Here is an 18,239-nt window from a genome sequence, read left to right as displayed (position 1 = left end):
GTACCCGGCGTGGTGCATGAGCAACCGGAGCTCGATGACGAAGTCCTTGAACGGTTCGCCCACCGCTTGTTTGCGGTCCCTGATCTGGTCTTCCAATTGCTCGAAGTACCGGGGAGGCTGGAAAAAGGATAGGAATTCCTGGCGGAAATCGGCCCAAGAGGCGCTCTGGAGTCGGCTGGTGCGGAACCAACGGTTGGCTCGGTCGGTGAGGAGCTCTGCCATGGCTCGCGGCACGTAGTTCATGTCTACCCCGTACGAGAGGGCACGCTCTTCCATTAGTTCGACGAACGACAGTGGGTCGTCCTGCCCGTCGAACTGGATTCCCCACTTTCGGATCCGTTCCGCCATCTGTGCGGCGTGACTGTAGTAATGACCGTCTGTGGGGCCATTTCCTCCTGCTGTTGGCAAGATTCTTCTCCGGGGGCGGGGGCTTCGGTAGATCTTCGACGGTTATCGATGTCGGTGAGGTGCTGGCTTTGCCCTCCATGACTCCTGGAACTTGTAGGCTGAGTTTGGGGTCCGTCTTTCGCTTCTGTTAGTGCTGAGATGTCGGGCTGGGGCGATCTGGCTCGTCCTGGCGATCTGGCGTACTGCCGCTCGAGCTCTGCCAACCTGACCCAGGCATCGTGTTCGAGGGGCCCGGCGACTAGTTCGGCGAAATTTCTCCGCAAATCTTCCACGTTACCCTCGCGGCTGAATCCGAATTCCTCCGCGAAGGACTCCAGCTCCTCTCGGCGGCGTTTGTGTATCCAGCCGGTACTCACCCCTAAGTTGGCGACGAATTCTCCAGGGTAATACCCACTGGGCTGTTCCGCTGTATGGGATTCCATCGCTTCGATTGTTACTCGAGTTGGCTGTTTCCCTGGGCTAGCGCTTTTCCTTCACTAGGGAACTGTGTCGAGCTTCGCGGCTGACGCTTCGAGTTTCTTCTCGGGGTGACGGCACTGTTCCCGTTTCTCTGTCGCTGTGTCGCGCTTTCGTCTGCTCGTTGCGCAACTCTTGCCGTTGGTATTGTGCGAGGTCGGGGTTTTCTTCGGGCCGTTTTCTTGTGTTCTTTTCTAGTGGCCGTGGGGTTTTATTCCACAAACCCTCGCTGACGTTCCCTTGGGTCCCTGCTCGGGCGCCACTTGTGATGAACCTATTTCAGGGTGAGGTAAGCTCAGTCCCGTCCAGGAGTCAATCCGCAAGAAATTTGTAGAAATGTGATGGAACCTTAAGGGCGGCGTCAGGGGGCGGCCTGTCGTAGAGAGGTGGATCGGGGCTAGGATCGGCGTCGCTCGTCGTGTATACGAAACGGCTGCGTAGACCGTCGGTGCCTCGGCTAATTGGGGTGAACTTACGCAATCGGGGGTTTTTACTTTGATAATTCGACACTTTATTGTAATTCTTAGCGGCTTAAATGAACTTATTTTAATTGGTCGCCGATGTCTTCTTGTGAGTTCTGGGTACCGCGTCTGTACTCCGGACCGGGTCTCTGCGTAAGTTGCTCTTTGGTTCTCGTCGCCGTCTTTTTATAGGCCCGTATTGCTGGGTCGGCGGGTTTGACAAATGCACTTCCGCGTCGGGGCGCAATTTGCCGTTCTTGGTGATCGTCGCAGATTTTGGCGGCGCCGACTTTCCTCCGTCGATGAACCCGGAAGGCCGCACTCGGTCGATGGCTTGGTTTGGAGTGGGGAAAGTTCGCGTGACCTGAAACCTTTTAGGTTCGTTACACCCTCCCCTTTCTTCCCCGACGAGAGTTACTAAGACTCGTGCGTCGGGTGCGCGGCGGTGGATCCTGTACCTTTGTTCGAACCACCACCTGTCGAATAGGGTCCGACCCCGCGGCTCTAGTCGCCACCGTTCCTCCTGGATTAGAGGCATCGGTCTCCGCGTAGTCGTCAATTTCCATGGGTTCGTCGGCGTTGGGGTCCTCGTTGGGGGTAGTGGTCCCGTGGCGGCTGGTGTCCTCGTTGAGACTGTCCTCTTCGTCGGTGTTGAGGGACCCGCGGAGATCGGGGGTCGCGTCGCGGTGCCTAGCGTAGTCGTTGAATCTATCGCCCATGGGGGAAAACGAAGGGGTCGTGATCCGAGGGACGCGTGGCGGGGTGCCTCTCCGTGCTTGCTAGTACGAGGGCAGCTCCGACGGCCCTCCTTGCAAGGTGATGCTGCCCGGCGGGCAGTGGCGGGAGTATGGCGGCGGGGGGTCGTATCTCCGGGTCTCGGGGGTCTCCTCCTCCGAGTCCGTGGTGTACTCTTCTCCGTCGTCCGTGCTGTTGCCGGACGACGTTCCGCTCTCCGTGTCCGTGTCGACGTCGGACCTCTCCGAGTCGGTGTCCCCCGTGAGGTCGATGACTTCGTTGGTTCCGACGTGGTCTTCAGGTGCGGCGTTCATGGCGTTGGCTGGTTTCTTCTGGTGGAGGTGGCGATTCCTTAGAATCGGAGGTGGCGCTATTTAACGAGGGTTTACGCTGATGTTGCGGAGATGGCTTTTGTCGGATCGGCAGTGTTGCTTTTCCCTTTCAGCCTTGTACCTCGATAAGGGTCCTCGTCAGCGGTTCTGGGGTGCAATTGGATCCTCGGGCTGTTTCGACAGTGTTCCCGGGCCCTCCCGCTGACGGGTGCGTTTTCTTTTCTTTTTATGCTTCCGTGGGTTCGTGTTTCCGTCGTTCGTGGCCGGGGTCGTCTACTGGGCTTGGCGCCGGGTCGTCTCTTAGACTTCGTTGATCGTTGTTTGCGGTCTGGGGACGGTGTTCGCGAGTTGCCTCGTCGGGGGGGGGGGGGGGGGGGGGGGGAGGTTAATAGAGTCTGGCCCCTGGTTTGGCTGACGTCGTCGTGACTTGGGGAGCGCGGTACGGCGCGATCGGCGGTTGTTGGCCGTTTTCTTTGCTCTGTGCTGCGTCGGCGTTCTGTTCCGGCGCCTTTACGTTGCGGCGGCGGTATAACATTCCGATGATGACGCAGAGGGGTACGACGGTGACGAGTGTGAGTATGTACGATGAAGTACTCTTCACTGTCAGTAAGTCGCGCAGGTTGTCGATGTGGTTGAGATTCTTCAGGCTTAGTTCTCGTAAGAACGGTAAGCTGAACTTCTCGTGGTGGTCCGTCACGTTGACTCGGGCCATAGCTGATACTACTGCTTTCCTTTTGGACTCGCCCAGGTGGTTGATGTACCAGGTGCCGTTCAGTGCGACTCGGCTGGAGTACGACATGAGGTACGTCCCCGAGATGTCGTGTGTGGCTTCTGCGTCGTCGATGACGGTCACGTTGGCGTCGTTTACGATGATCGTGCCGTGGTCGACTGTTGTTACTGGGTCCAGGTGTCCGGGTAGCGTGGCGCAGTGTGCAGTGGATCCCGCTACTAGTTGTTGCGCGCAGTTCGTCGATCCTTGCAAAACGTTGCGGCGACGCTGGGTTCGCAGCTGCCGATGTTGAGCACCCGGGTCCCGCACTCGGCCACTGCTCCTTCGTCGCTGAAATCCAAGATTTTGTTCCCGTGTTGGACCGGGAATATGAGCAACTTCTTGCAGATGAGCTTGGGCTGGGGGCACCCTATCAGAAACCGTAGTAGGTCGGCGTCCTGGAAGGCGGTGACGTTGGAGACATCCAGGAGTTCCACCAGGCTTATGTTGGCGAAGTGCTCGTTCAGCTCTCGGATGTCGGTGCCGGCGAGGAGGGTCGGGCTCACCATCTTGATTTGGCTAGTGTCAGCCCCAGGATGAGTGTTCTCTAAGTCGGTGATCACGATTCGGTTTCTGGCTACCATGCTCTCCGCCAGCAGGCTGTCCTCTGCGTCGTCCGATTTCACAATGTGGTTCATCAGTCCGGTCATCTCGTTTAGGCGGGCCTGAATCTTCGTGTTAATCTCGATCTGCCTGTTGCTGGCGTCTACCAGTTGGGTCTGCTTGAATTTCATCTGCTCCAAGTCGTCGAAGTCGGGGGTCCCGGCTACCACTTTCAGCGCGGTTCCGAGTACGTTGATTCTTCGGGCTTCCCGATGGTGGATCCGCAGGGTGGCGACCAGGTCCCTGATGCGCTCTAGGTCGGCGCGTATCACCTGAGACATCCTGTTCACCTTGAACTCTTCGATGGCCCGTTGGGTTCGGTGGGCGTAATCTTCGTAGGACGTGACGTTCGTGGTGTGGCTCAAGTATCCGGGCCTGTCCCAGATGACGACGTCGCCGTCGATGATCGGGAGCAGGAGCACGTGCAGTTTGGCAGCCATGGCGAACCGACAAATGGCCCAAGCCAATGCCAATGCGCCAGAGAACCATCTGCGGCTATCCTGGACACCAAGATGATGGCCACGCTGAGCCCCCAGACTGTCATGGACTACTTCTGCCGCAAATCCAATCCGTTCTACGACCATTTGTGCAACAACGAGACGATACGGATGCAGCGGCTGGGACCCGAGCATCTGCAGTAGGTTCGCTCTTCATCCACTAATCCACTTGGCTAATGATAACTTTATTTGCAGCAACATGATTGGACTGGAGTACATCTTACTGCATGTGGCCGAACCCATTCTGTATGTGATACGCAAACAGCATCGTCACAATCCCTCGGAAGCGACACCCATTGCCGACTACTACATAATTGGAGGCACTGTTTACAAGGCGCCCGATTTGGCAAACGTCATCAATGCACGCATAGTATGTACTCCATTAATGTACTCTTGAGCTAAGCTAAGCCCATTTGATTTCAGCTCAACACAGTCGTCAATCTTCAGTCTGCCTTCGAGGAGGCCAGCAGCTATGTCCGGTATCACCCAAAGCAAAGGATACACTTGGGATTTTTCCTCCAACAAAGTTTGTAAGCATCAATACTTGTTTGCAAATTCTCTGTTTTCTGTTTAAGTCGAAAATTTTCTGCAGTGTCCGACAAGTCCAAGTCGGACAAAAAAGATGCCAGCGCTGTGAAGGATGAAAATAGCGGCACTCTGTTCCAGAAGCAACGTGTGGACATGCTGCTGGCCGTATTGTTACGCAAGTTTCCACCGCCCATCCCTCCCATGCTACAGAATCTCCAGCAGCAGCCCTTGGCAGCGGGGGATGAAATGACACCCGGCGGTATCAATGCAACCGATATGAACAATGCCACGGGGCCGCTGGATATAAAGACAGAGGGTGTGGACATGAAACCCCCACCCGAAAAGAAGTCCAAGTGATTATGTAAGTGTATTTTTGTTCGTCGGTTGTTGGAGATTAAATTACACTGGAACTAAGACTAAGCTAGAGTAAAGACAAAATGTTTGATTTAATCCTTAGCACTCGGTGCTTCATCTTTAGCGGCGACCTTCATGGTCTGACTCTTCGAGTGCATCGTCATGCAGTGGTTGGTGTACTCCAGTATACTCTTGAACGGCTGCTTGCAGATGTTGCATGGCACAGTCTTTGTGGGCGTACGGTAAACACCAGCATGGGCAACGTTCTTTGGCGCCTTTTTCACGGACGGCGGTCCCATGGCCTTGGCTCCATTAGGGGCAGCTAGAATGGTAGATAATAGCGTTAGAACAGTTCCATCCTGTCTTTAGATAACTTAAAGCTTACCCTTTCCAATTGGTGTTGTAATTTGAAGACGTGGTGCCTTGTGTGCATTCAAAACTGGTGGACCACCGCCACCTACAGTAGCTATTTTAGGTAGCTGCGCCTTCTTCACATGATTAAGTTCTGTGAACTCCAGCTTGCGCTTTTCGGCTAGTGGTATTTTGTCACAGTTCTGCATCAGATGAATGTGCAGAGTACGCTCCAGGGCGAAGTTCTTGTCGCAGAACGGGCAACGATTCTTGCTCCCGCCAGTGGCACTCGGATTGCCGTTTAGTCTCTTTAGGGTCTTGGGTCCATTCTCTACCATGTCGTGCATGCGAACATGCATATCGTGCAGGCTCTTCACACGGAAAGTGGCTCCGCAAGACTTGCAATTGAAGACTGCATCAGATGCGGGCTGAGTTGGGGCCTTCGAAGCGGCTGGTATGACATTTTTGGGACAACTGTTCCCTGTGGTGGATATGGACATGCGCGAAATGCCAGATTTGGTCTTGGGTATAGGCAAAACGCTCCGGCGGCTTACTGATAGCCCGCCGCCTGCGACCATCTTGCGGGATGGACTGTTCAGCGTAGTTTTCACTACAACGGACATGCGTTGTTTGAAGGAGTAGGTGCGCGTCTCGACAGCGCCTGTCGGCAACATTGAGCGTCGTGGATGCGGCAAGGTCCCAGAAGCTTTAGGAAGTAACGATACTCGCTTTTTGGTGGGTTCGAAAGTTAATGGTTTCGAGGTCGAAACGCTGGCGCTGGATATCTTTAGAGCCTTGGAAAGCAGCTCGGAGACTTCGTTGACAACATCAGCGACTGGGGGAGTCTCTTTTACATCTTTAACTTCTGGAGAACAAGCGAGAACCGACGAATCCTCATTGGACACTGAAAACCGGATCGGTTTAACACAGAATTGCGGGAATACTGGCGATAGGGACAAGACTCACCTTCGGTAATGTTCTCTAGCACCACATTTGCACTTAAAGGGTAAACGGTGTTGAGGATATTCGGCTTAGCAACCTCCTGCATTGAGACTTCATCCGTGGTGGAGTCTTCAGTCTTCAAAGTATTGAATTTCACGGTGGTACCCGTCAGTTCCAAGGAGCTGGAAATTGTTGAATTATTACCGCCTGGATTCTCATCGGGCAGTGAGTTCTCCTTGTTCTCCGCATTATCCATTTCGACAGGCATTGCCAGCGACTCTGCTGCCATGATTTTCTTTGAGGGAGTTGAGCTCAAAGCGTTGTGCTTGTTCAACAAGCAGTAGTCGAATGGTTTCAATGGCGAGTTTGGCTCGGAATTTATTAGTGTCGAGTGGTGCAGAGCCTGGACGACGGCCCGTTTCATCTCCGTATCTTCTACAGTCTTGTCCAAATTGGCTTCCATCTTGGAGCTGTGCACCTCCATATATTTCGTCTGGTTAATAATTTGCCCAATTGGCTACTCAAAGTAAATTTGATTTGTCAAAGAGAAACGCCACTAACAATGAAAAACAATTTGCGAACGCCAGAACCGACGCTGTACCAAAAACAAAGCCGCTAATATTTTAAAAAGATTTTCCAACACTAGTCATTCGAAAAAATTCAATAAATATCAATAATTTTCTTAGCTCTTATTTCCCGAGACACACTCGACACGACACAACTATATACTGAATATGATAAAATAAACTAATTCAGCACTTGAAAGTTTTTCATTTCGTCGCCTTCTTTGATTGACGAAAACTATATAATACCGTATTTTTGAAAATGAGACGGTATATTTCAGTATTCAGCCTGATATTTTATCCTTGTTCTCTTTTTCACAAAATGGCCATTGCGCATACCCTAGGGCAGAGGGTATTATAGAATTTAGGAAATGCTTGTCATCCGTGGATCCAATGGCCATACTCTATGCGGATTTTTGATGCCAGCAAAGACGTAAAATCCCATACACACTACGTTACACACTTACCTCTTTCCTTAAACCTTATGTGGAGATAATGTTTTTTATCCCCAATCGGCCGACTAATTATTTCGAATTAAATAAAACTCGGCGCAGAAATAAAATTACGATATGTTCTTTAATGCGTGACATCCAAATTGCAAGTGTGGCTTGCCTGCCCTTTACATTGCCGCTCCGATCGCTAAGCGCAGCTTCGCTCGGCCGACGTCGGTAGGCAGACGCAAAGCGGAGATAGCGAAGAGCGAGATGGCAGAGAGCGTTTAGCAGGGCAAGCAAGCGCAAAGCTTTAACAAACAAATGAGTGACATAGACATAAGTAACAAACAAAATAGGTGCTATTTGGCAAGCAGCTAATCGGCTGGGTTCTGCTCCGAACATTCACCCCCCGTTGGAAGGCAAAGGCTTTCAACAGATCCATCCTGAAGGGGCAGAACCGCTATTTTTCCAACGGCCCTCTTGAAGATGCTTGCTTGGGCGCAGCTGGCTGCTACGGTGGGATGATCGTCGAACGCAGCAATCGGCGCTTCTTTACGAAGGCGGCTTGTCGTGATTACGTCTTGATCATCGGGAACCTCTGTAATTGCATAGAATGGCAGGAAATTTGGCAATGTAGAAATTGTTGAAAGTTGAATTTCATTTAGCGTGGATATGTAGGTTTTTAATATATGGAAAAGTTCGAGCTGCAGTTCCTGATTCTCCGATCGCAGTTTTTCCACTTGCACCTGGCACTCGAGCAGCTGCTTCCTGCATTGCTGCTCTAAGTTTTGGTACTCCAGCGTTGTGGGTCGAAAATCGTCAATAGAGATGCACGAGGAATTTTCAAAAGCGGCTAAAGCTGCACGCTTATTCTCCGAGCTATCAATGCTTCCTGATACTATCCAACCAAGTTTAGTCTCCTGCAATGTTGGCAATTGGGCTGATAGTCGAATCTGTCCGACGCACATTAAATCGAAGAACAAACCAGAACCTATCAACAGATCGATACGTTGGGGCTTGGAGAAATTAGGATCAGCTAGTTTTAGATTATTCGGCATTGGCCAATCCTTTGCGTCTACGCCAAAGTTAGGCTGCATTTCCGTAATTGAGTTGGTGACAATTGCAGCGAAGGAAGCTCGATAGCTTGCGTCCTGGGATTGTACAACTATATGTACAGACTTGCTCGAAGGTAGAATGGAATCTCCCACTCCAGAGATGTGAACATAAGACGAGCGATGATCCAACTGAAACTGACCAGCAAGTCTAGATGTTACAAAGTTTGCCTGTGATGCAGAATCCAAAATGGCACGACATGGGATAAGTGCTCCATAACGATCTGTTACATGGACGAGGGCAGTAGGTAGCAACACGTTCTGGCTAGGCTGAGATTTCTGGATCGAGGGGGGAGGGCTAGAACACCCGCTTGCTAGAAGCACAGTCGCGGCCTCTTGCTGGATAGATTGCTCGGCCGGTGAAGAGGAAGATGAAGCACCAGTTCCCGATGGAATGTGGAGTAGCGTGTGATGTTTGGCCTGGCAATGCCTGCAAAGTCCTGACCTGCACCTCTGCAATTCATGGCCTTTGTTGAGGCAGTTCAAACACAAGCGGCTCTTCTTTGCTTCTTTGTATCGTTCAAACGCAGAGAGATTCAGGAATTCCTGACATCTAGATATGTAATGCTCGGAGGAATTGAAATGGTTACATATGGGGTTAGGATGGTCGTTACTGGAGGTGATAAGGGTGACAGGTTTGTCTTCTCCCACCTGCTGGCTAGGAATTGTTACCATAGCCGATCCCAAATTTTCCAGCATCCGACATCTTGCTTCCAAGAATGAGGCCATGCTTGACCACCGAGGCAATCCTGACGTCGGCAAGTTCTCTTCCCATTTCTCCTTTGTTTTGTGGTCCAGTTTCGTGCCTATGATGAAGATCAGCAACCCATCCGAAATCTCCTGCGGGGTCGCCAAGGTCTGAAGTGCACGCAAGTGCGAATTGATTTTGTCGCTAAGCGCGCGCAAGCCGATAGCTGAGCCCTTCTCCACCCCTTGCAGCCCGAAAATAGCCTGAAAATGTAACAGTTTATTATCGAATCGCAACATTAGCAAATTCAACGCCTTGTCGTAATTCTCCTCAGAAAGTTCCAAGGAACGAATCGTATCCAGCGCAGCACGAAGATATTGGAATTTTTCGATGATTGGTATACGATGGTCTTTGTGCACCATTGTCGCGAACATCGAGTGGAATTCTGGCCAATCCATGTAGTTCCCCCCGAATCGCGGAAGCTGCAACTCGGGCATTCGAGAACGGCCTATACTATTATAGGCGAACAACGACGAATTCCCCTCGAGAGTATGCCGAGCCGTTGAATTGGCAACATTTACCGTGCGAGCAGCCATCAACTCCCGCGACAGCCTGGACCTAACCTTCACATAAACATTCGAAAAGTCCAGTCGGGCATCATGGGCTAACTGCAGGAAATCCAGCCTTTCAAGGCTCGTTTGAGCGGCATCGAAATCCGCATTCATTCGCTCGATTTGCTCTAAGCGAGCTTGAAGTTCTGCCTCATCTAACTCGGCAAGCTCTTCCTTGGTGAGAAAGCGATCCATGGCCTTTAGTTGGCGCGCGATGGACTCGGCCTTGTGCTTGTAGAAATCTACATCACTCGGCATTGCTGCGTACGCGACATTGGTAGGCTCCGGTGCTGCCATGTTGAGGTTTTAAAAGAGTCACTCAGCACGACCGAAAAAGACACCCTGTATACGTATAAACGTGGGAGCCGAAAGCAAAGGGATTACAGCTAATGCCTTTAGCTGTGCGGCTGTGCGAGCTGTCCGATTCCGCTTTGTACTCCGCTTGTGTGTATTAGTGAGTTCGCTGCACTTCCTACCGCACTGCACTGACCGAATTGTCGCGACAGAGAAATTAATAGCCAGCAATGCGTGTATGTAGGTGTATGTAAGTGTGTTTTAGCACCGAATTGTGCTTAACCGCCGAAAATTTGCTAGGGCTAACGAATGTCGATCGCGAATGATTATTAATTGACACTGCAACTCAGAGATCACGTCGGGGTCACCAAATTTTATGTGGAGATAATGTTTTTTATCCCCAATCGGCCGACTAATTATTTCGAATTAAATAAAACTCGGCGCAGAAATAAAATTACGATATGTTCTTTAATGCGTAACATCCAAATTGCAAGTGTGGCTTGCCTGCCCTTTACATTGCCGCTCCGATCGCTAAGCGCAGCTTCGATCGGCCGACGACGGGAGGCAGACGCAAAGCGGAGATAGCGAAGAGCGAGCTGGCAGAGAGCGTTTAGCAGGGCAAGCAAGCGCAAAGCTTTAACAAACAAATGAGTGACATAGACATAAGTAACAAACAAAATAGGTGCTATTTGGCAAGCAGCTAATCGGCTGGGTTCTGCTCCGAACACCTTATTTTAAAAATAGGTACTTTAAATTAATAAATCTTGTAGGAAATTAGCTCATCATTCGAAAATGTGCTCAGCGCTGAGAGTCCTATTTAGCTATATCAAATCGAATATTCAAATCAAGTAATATGGTTCCAATCCTTGACGGGGAACGATTAACACTTTGTTGGCCAAGGGGTATTTTAATATATTACCGAAAATAATGACAATTTCAGGTGAAAGATATCATGGCTCAAGTATCCGGGCCTGTCCCAGATGACGACGTCGCCGTCGATGATCGGGATATAACTCGCCGTGGAATAGTCGTTCAGTTTGACCGATGCTTGGGCGGAAACCGTGAGTGTGAGGAGTGCTAGGAGGGTATTCATGACTTGGGCGTCTCTTCGTCGTGGGGCGATACTCGGATGTGGCGTTTGGTTGGGTGAGTCTTTGACTGAGGGTCGCTGGCTCGGATGGCTTCGTCTTCTCTTGGTGAGAGTGCACTGATCGATGTGGGCCAGCGCCGCGGCTATTTAACCGCTCTTTGGAGCTGTACTCGCGGAGCACGCTCTTCTTTTTCGCTTCCGTGTTGCACCGGGGGTGCGTTTTGGGATCGCCTGCCGCTTTGCTACCATCTCGTTTCTTGCCCCGTCGGCGGGTCTGCGTTGGGGTTTCCGCGTTCTCTTCGCTTCGTCAGTGGGTTTGTGGGGCGCATGGTCGTGAGCGTTACGTTACTTCTTTCGCTGGCGTCAGCGCTGTTCGATTAATTGGTGGTCGCGCGGTTCGCTGCGCTTGCATTCTCGGCGGTATTATGCCATCGGCCTCGTTTTTATGCCGGTGCTGTCTTTTGGCCGGGTGGCCCGGGTTTTGTTGACTCAGCGGTGCCGTGGTTGGGGCGTCGGGTTGAGGTCTCGTGGCTTTCTTCGTCGATGTCAGCATTCTCGACTAGGTCAGTGTGTTCTTCGGACTCGTGATCGTGGAACTCTCTCAGGTCGTTGATATTTGCGGTTTTGTGTTTCCGGCTTTCGCAGTCTTGTAATTTGTAACTCTTGACCCGGTAGGGGCCGTCGAACTTCGGGGCCTGCTTTGCCGCAAAGCCCGCGGCGGCATTTGAGAGGTGGTGTTGGCGTAGTAGTACCAGTGATCCGACGGCGGGGTGCCATAGTCGCCGGCGGAGGTTGTAATGTCTCCCTTGTTCTTGACTGGCTCTCTGGATGTTGTTCCGGACGATGGCGAATACTTCTTTCAGCCGCGTCGCTTTGCTGGTGGCCGTCTCTGGCGTACTCCCTGTCCCGGGCGTGACTTCGTCGTAGAGGGCGCCGGGGAGTCGGGGCTCTCTTCCCTGCAGGAGGAAGGCGGGGCTGAATCCGGTCGTCTCGGAGACGCTGGAGTTGATCGCCAATGTCATCTCGGGTAGGAGCTCGTCCCATGTATTCTGGTGGTCGTCGAAGAACTGGGCGATCATCGTTTTCACAGTCCGATTGGCTCTCTCCGTCGGGTTTTCTTGGGGGCAATACGGGGCTGTGTGTTGCAGCTCCACTCCTGCGCTTCGCATGAATGTTCTGAACGATCGGCTGGTGAACTGGGTCCCGTTGTCGCAGACGAATAGTTTCGGCACGCCGAAGCTGCTCAGCATTCGTTCTCTGAAGGCTCGTTCTCCACTTGGAGAAAGTTTCGAAGAATACCAGTAAGATGGTGTTCCCGTGCTTGGACCGTGGTAATGGTCCGACGAAGTCGGCACACAGGGTGGCGAAGGGTTCTTCGGCTTTACGTGTGAGCATCCTGCCCACGGCCTTGCGCTGCGTGGCTTTGAACTTCTGACAGCTTACGCAGCCCTGCACGTACCGTCGCACGTCTCGGTGTAGTCCTGGCCAGTAGTATCGTTGTGTTGTCCTCAGGATTGTTTTCCGGGCGCCAAGGTGTCCTGCCGTTGGTTCGTCGTGGCATTCGCGGAGTACTCTCGTCCGGCCGTTTTTGGGCACGCATAGTTTCCACGGTATGTGGTCGTCGTCGTCGGCTCCGTGTCCTAGATAGCGGTATAGCTGCTCATTTTCGTACGTGTAGTCTGGGTACTTCTGGGATTCGTCTTGGTCTTGTTGGATCCTTTGTTTACGCCAGGTGCATGGTATGTCGTCTTCCTCAATGCGGGAGAGGGTCTCCAGTGGTTGTCTTGACAGTGCGTCTGCGACTACGTTCTGGTTGCCGGCCCGATAGTGCACGTCGTATTGGTATTGCTGTAGTTCGAGCGCCCATCTTGCTACTCTACCGTAAGGGCTCTCGAGGGTATTCAGCCACTTTAGTGCGAGATGATCGGTTATGACGTCGAATCGGTAGCCTTCGAGATAGCATCGCAATTTTCGGATCGCCCAGATGACGGCGAGGCATTCCTTGTCGGTGGCCGAGTAGTTTTCTTCTGCCTTGTTGAGGCGTCGACTGACGTATGCAATGACCCGCTCTTTCCCTTCGATCTCTTGGGTGAGGACCGCGCCTACCCCAAGGTTGCTTGCGTCCGTCTGCAGGGAAATTTTGACGTTAAAGTCTGGGCAGGCGAGTACCGGTGCGGTGGTGAGCAGTGTTTTCAGCTCGTCGAAGGCGTCTTGTTGTTCTTGGCCCCATGTCCATGCTTTCCCTTTCTTCAGCAGCAGTGACATTGGTTGGACTACGGTGGCAAAGTTTGGGACAAATCTGCGGTACCACCCGGCCATGCCTACGCACTGTCGTAGCTCCTTCAGGTTGGTCGGCGGCCTCAGATCCTTTACGGCTGCGATTTTGTCGGGGTCCGTCCCAGGTATTTTATCCGGCGTTGAAAGAAGGCACACTTCTCCGTGTTGACCCGTAGGTTTGCCTTCCGCAGTCGTGCGAAAACTTCTTTCACGTTGTTCAGGTGTTCCTGGAAGCTTTTCCCGACGATGACGATGTCGTCGAGACATGCGAACGCGAATGGTTCCATGTCTGCGCCGATAACGGCGTCGAGGGTCCGTTGAAACGTGGCTCCCGCGGAGTGTAAACCGAAAGGCATTACTTTCCATTGGTATAATCCTCGGCCGGGTATCGTGAATGCCGTGGCTTCCCGGCTGTCGCGGGCCATTGGTATTTGCCAATACCCGTTTTTCAGGTCCAGGGTCGTGATGAAGTGGGCATTTCGGAGTCGCTCTAGTATGTAGTTGATCCTGGGTAGCGGGTACGCGTCCGGGATGGAACGCTCGTTTAGCTGCCGATAATCTACACACATGCGCCATCTCCCGTCCTTTTTGCGGACCAGGACGATTGGCGCGCTGTGGGGGCTCCGTTCCGAATCGTCCTCGGGTGGGTCGTCGATTCCTGGGTCGCAAGTGTGGTCGGGGTTCTCGGGGAGGATTGTTGTGTCGAAGGCGCTTGGTGGTTCGACTTCGCGAGTGTATTCGCTTATGCTGGCGACGATGGCGGGTGCCTCGATCATGAGCAGGGGGCTCGTGTGTGTCCTGGGGGGTGCTTGCGCGACGTTGTACCTGGCTGCTGCGTGGCGGCTGTCGTTGCTGGGGCCGGGTTGTCTTCTGGAGGGGCGTCCTGGGTTCTTTTCCCTTCGTTGGTGGAACCGCGTCGGTGCCCTCGGGAGACCGGCTCGCTTTCTTCGTGGCTTTGCTTAGTTTTGGTTTTCTCGGAGTGGGCCTGGGGCTAGTGTGCTTCGTCGTGGCAGTGGGTTCTGTGTTCCTTGTTCCTTGTGCTCTTGTCTCGTGTCGTGGCGGGGAATTCGTTGGCGGCGGAGGTCTCGAGTTCGTGGGTCCGGTGGCGTGTACTTGGCTGGCGGTGATAATCGGCGTGTTTGGGATGGGGCGTTGGGAGCCTTGGAGATGGAGGCGTGTGCCGCCACTTTGTATTGTGGTTTCAATGGCGCACAGGAAATCCATCCCTATGGTGGCTGTCTGTACCATATTGGGTAGTACCAGGAGTGGCATCTGTACCTCTTGTTCGTCTAGTTTGACGTGCGCTAGCAAGATCTGAGTTATCTCGCGAGTTGAGCCGTCGGCTAGGCGTATCGGGACGCGTGCGGCTCGCAGGTCGTTGTCGCAGCCGAGTTTGCGGGCGAGGTCGGCGTTGATGAAGCTTCGGGACGCCCCGGTGTCGACCGTGGCTTCCGCGCGCCGTCCTCCGATGGTCACTCTCGCCATTATCCGGCCGTCGTGTACTTGTAGCGGGTTTCTTAGTTGGTTGTCTGAGGAAGCGTCGTGCCCGGCTGTTCCCGTGTCAGCTGGGGACGCGAGTCGTTTCCCGACTGGTGCCGGTGGCAACAGCCCACGGTGCGCGTTCCGCGCCTGCCACATTCCCAACAGAAGAGGATCGATGGGTTGATGCAGTCGCGAGAAACATGTCCAGCTTCTCCGCAGCGTCTACAGGCTGCGCGTGGGTTGGCGATGGGGGTGGTGATCATTCTATGTGCCGTTTCCTGTGCTGGAGCGCCGGCCTGGTGCGGCTTCCTTGCGGGTTCCGAGGTGTTCCAGTGAGGTTTTCGCTGGTCGCAGGTCGCTGGTACGTTTCGTTCCTGGATACTCTCGAACTCTGTGGCCAACATTGTTAATTGCGTCAGACTTCTCAGTTCTTGCCTTCGCACGTACAGCTGGTACGCCGGGAGGGTGTTGTCATAGATCCGGCTAAGTTCCTTGGCTTCGTCGTACCCGGCGTGGTGCATGAGCAACCGGAGCTCGATGACGAAGTCCTTGAACGGTTCGCCCACCGCTTGTTTGCGGTCCCTGATCTGGTCTTCCAATTGCTCGAAGTACCGGGGAGGCAGGAAAAAGGATAGGAATTCCTGGCGGAAATCGGCCCAAGAGGCGCTCTGGAGTCGGCTGGTGCGGAACCAACGGTTGGCTCGGTCGGTGAGGAGCTCTGCCATGGCTCGCGGCACGTAGTTCATGTCTACCCCGTACGAGAGGGCACGCTCTTCCATTAGTTCGACGAACGACAGTGGGTCGTCCTGCCCGTCGAACTGGATTCCCCACTTTCGGATCCGTTCCGCCATCTGTGCGGCGTGACTGTAGTAATGACCGTCTGTGGGGCCATTTCCTCCTGCTGTTGGCAAGATTCTTCTCCGGGGGCGGGGGCTTCGGTAGATCTTCGACGGTTATCGATGTCGGTGAGGTGCTGGCTTTGCCCTCCATGACTCCTGGAACTTGTAGGCTGAGTTTGGGGTCCGTCTTTCGCTTCTCTGTTAGTGCTGAGATGTCGGGCTGGGGCGATCTGGCTCGTCCTGGCGATCTGGCGTACTGCCGCTCGAGCTCTGCCAACCTGACCCAGGCATCGTGTTCGAGGGGCCCGGCGACTAGTTCGGCGAAATTTCTCCGCAAATCTTCCACGTTACCCTCGCGGCTGAATCCGAATTCCTCCGCGAAGGACTCCAGCTCCTCTCGGCGGCGTTTGTGTATCCAGCCGGTACTCACCCCTAAGTTGGCGACGAATTCTCCAGGGTAATACCCACTGGGCTGTTCCGCTGTATGGGATTCCATCGCTTCGATTGTTACTCGAGTTGGCTGTTTCCCTGGGCTAGCGCTTTTCCTTCACTAGGGAACTGTGTCGAGCTTCGCGGCTGACGCTTCGAGTTTCTTCTCGGGGTGACGGCACTGTTCCCGTTTCTCTGTCGCTGTGTCGCGCTTTCGTCTGCTCGTTGCGCAACTCTTGCCGTTGGTATTGTGCGAGGTCGGGGTTTTCTTCGGGTCGTTTTCTTGTGTTCTTTTCTAGTGGCCGTGGGGTTTTATTCCACAAACCCTCGCTGACGTTCCCTTGGGTCCCTGCTCGGGCGCCACTTGTGATGAACCTAGTTTAGGCTGAGGTAAGCTCAGTCCCGTCCAGGGGTCAATCCGCAAGAAATTTGTAGAAATGTGATGGAACCTTAAGGGCGGCGTCAGGGGGCGGCCTGTCGTAGAGAGGTGGATCGGGGCTAGGATCGGCGTCGCTCGTCGTGTATACGAAACGGCTGCGTAGACCGTCGGTGCCTCGGCTAATTGGGGTGAACTTACGCAATCGGGGGGTTTTACTTTGATAATTCGACACTTTATTGTAATTCTTAGCGGTTTAAATGAACTTATTTTAATTGGTCGCCGATGTCTTCTTGTGAGTTCCGGGTACCGCGTCTGTACTCCGGACCGGGTCTCTGCGTAAGTTGCTCTTTGGTTCTCGTCGCCGTCTTTTTATAGGCCCGTATTGCTGGGTCGGCGGGTTTGACAAATGCACTTCCGCGTCGGGGCGCAATTTGCCGTTCTTGGTGATCATCGCAGATTTTGGCGGCGCCGACTTTCCTCCGTCGATGAACCCGGAAGGCCGCACTCGGTCGATGGCTTGGTTTGGAGTGGGGAAAGTTCGCGTGACCTGATGTCTTTGGTCATCGTTCTAGAGTTGGCGCGTATTGATCGGTGGTTGCGATGCGCTCATTATAGGTCGGGGGACGGATTGTATCGAAACCTTTTAGGTTCGTTACACCCTCCCCTTTCTTCCCCGACGAGAGTTACGAAGACTCGTGCGTCGGGTGCGCGGCGGTGGATCCTGTACCTTTGTTCGAACCACCAACTGTCGAATAGGGTCCGACCCCGCGGCTCTAGTCGCCACCGTACCTCCTGGATTAGAGGCATCGGTCTCCGCGTAGTCGTCAATTTCCATGGGTTCGTCGGCGTTGGGGTCCTCGTTGGGGGTAGTGGTCCCGTGGCGGCTGGTGTCCTCGTTGAGACTGTCCTCTTCGTCGGTGTTGAGGGACCCGCGGAGATCGGGGGTCGCGTCGCGGTGCCTAGCGTAGTCGTTGAATCTATCGCCCATGGGGGAAAACGAAGGGGTCGTGATCCGAGGGACGCGTGGCGGGGTGCCTCTCCGTGCTTGCTAGTACGAGGGCAGCTCCGACGGCCCTCCTTGCAAGGTGATGCTGCCCGGCGGGCAGTGGCGGGAGTATGGCGGCGGGGGTCGTATCTCCGGGTCTCGGGGTCTCCTCCTCCGAGTCCGTGGTGTACTCTTCTCCGTCGTCCGTGCTGTTGCCGGACGACGTTCCGCTCTCCGTGTCCGTGTCGACGTCGGACCTCTCCGAGTCGGTGTCCCCCGTGAGGTCGATGACTTCGTTGGTTCCGACGTGGTCTTCAGGTGCGGCGTTCATGGCGTTGGCTGGTTTCTTCTGGTGGAGGTGGCGATTCCTTAGAATCGGAGGTGGCGCTATTTAACGAGGGTTTACGCTGATGTTGCGGAGATGGCTTTTGTCGGATCGGCAGTGTTGCTTTTCCCTTTCAGCCTTGTACCTCGATAAGGGTCCTCGTCAGCGGTTCTGGGGTGCAATTGGATCCTCGGGCTGTTTCGACAGTGTTCCCGGGCCCTCCCGCTGACGGGTGCGTTTTCTTTTCTTTTTATGCTTCCGTGGGTTCGTGTTTCCGTCGTTCGTGGCCGGGGTC

At 53.7% G+C, this 18,239-nt stretch overlaps 2 protein-coding genes and 1 pseudogene across 2 annotated transcripts; 1 reads left to right on the top strand and 2 right to left on the bottom strand.

Moving 5' to 3' along the window:
- Nucleotides 1-1,532: 1,532 nt before the first annotated feature.
- Nucleotides 1,533-17,739, bottom strand: LOC117190560. Its single transcript, XM_033395615.1, has 2 exons — nt 17,182-17,739; nt 1,533-1,689 (listed from the first exon to the last, which is right to left on the bottom strand). Exon 1 carries the CDS (start codon nt 17,620-17,622, stop codon nt 17,287-17,289), a length of 336 nt encoding a protein of 111 aa, XP_033251506.1. The 5' UTR covers nt 17,623-17,739; the 3' UTR covers nt 1,533-1,689; nt 17,182-17,286.
- LOC117191439 lies at nt 4,203-5,205 on the top strand (annotated as a pseudogene).
- Nucleotides 5,144-7,210, bottom strand: LOC117191438. Its single transcript, XM_033396305.1, has 4 exons — nt 7,196-7,210; nt 6,461-6,953; nt 5,529-6,398; nt 5,144-5,465 (listed from the first exon to the last, which is right to left on the bottom strand). The coding sequence occupies exons 1-4, from the start codon at nt 7,208-7,210 to the stop codon at nt 5,236-5,238; spliced, it is 1,608 nt and encodes a 535-aa protein (XP_033252196.1). The 3' UTR covers nt 5,144-5,235.
- Nucleotides 17,740-18,239: the final 500 nt, after the last annotated feature.

This window comes from Drosophila miranda, assembly GCF_003369915.1.
Source record: "Drosophila miranda strain MSH22 chromosome Y unlocalized genomic scaffold, D.miranda_PacBio2.1 Contig_Y1_pilon, whole genome shotgun sequence".
Classification (NCBI taxonomy): Eukaryota; Metazoa; Arthropoda; class Insecta; order Diptera; family Drosophilidae; genus Drosophila; species Drosophila miranda.
This window is presented reverse-complemented; position numbering and strand designations above follow the sequence as displayed.

Excerpts from the sequence above, each read along its gene's own strand:
- LOC117191438 (XM_033396305.1), bottom strand. Across the intron at positions 6,399-6,460 it reads GCTAGAGAACATTACCGAAG|TGTCCAATGAGGATTCGTCG; the intron begins GTGAGTCTTGTC and ends TCCGGTTTTCAG. Across the intron at positions 5,466-5,528 it reads TACAACACCAATTGGAAAGG|CTGCCCCTAATGGAGCCAAG; the intron begins GTAAGCTTTAAG and ends CTACCATTCTAG.
- LOC117190560 (XM_033395615.1), bottom strand. The coding sequence starts at position 17,622 with ATGGGCGATAGATTCAACGACTACGCTAGGCACCGCGACGCGACCCCC.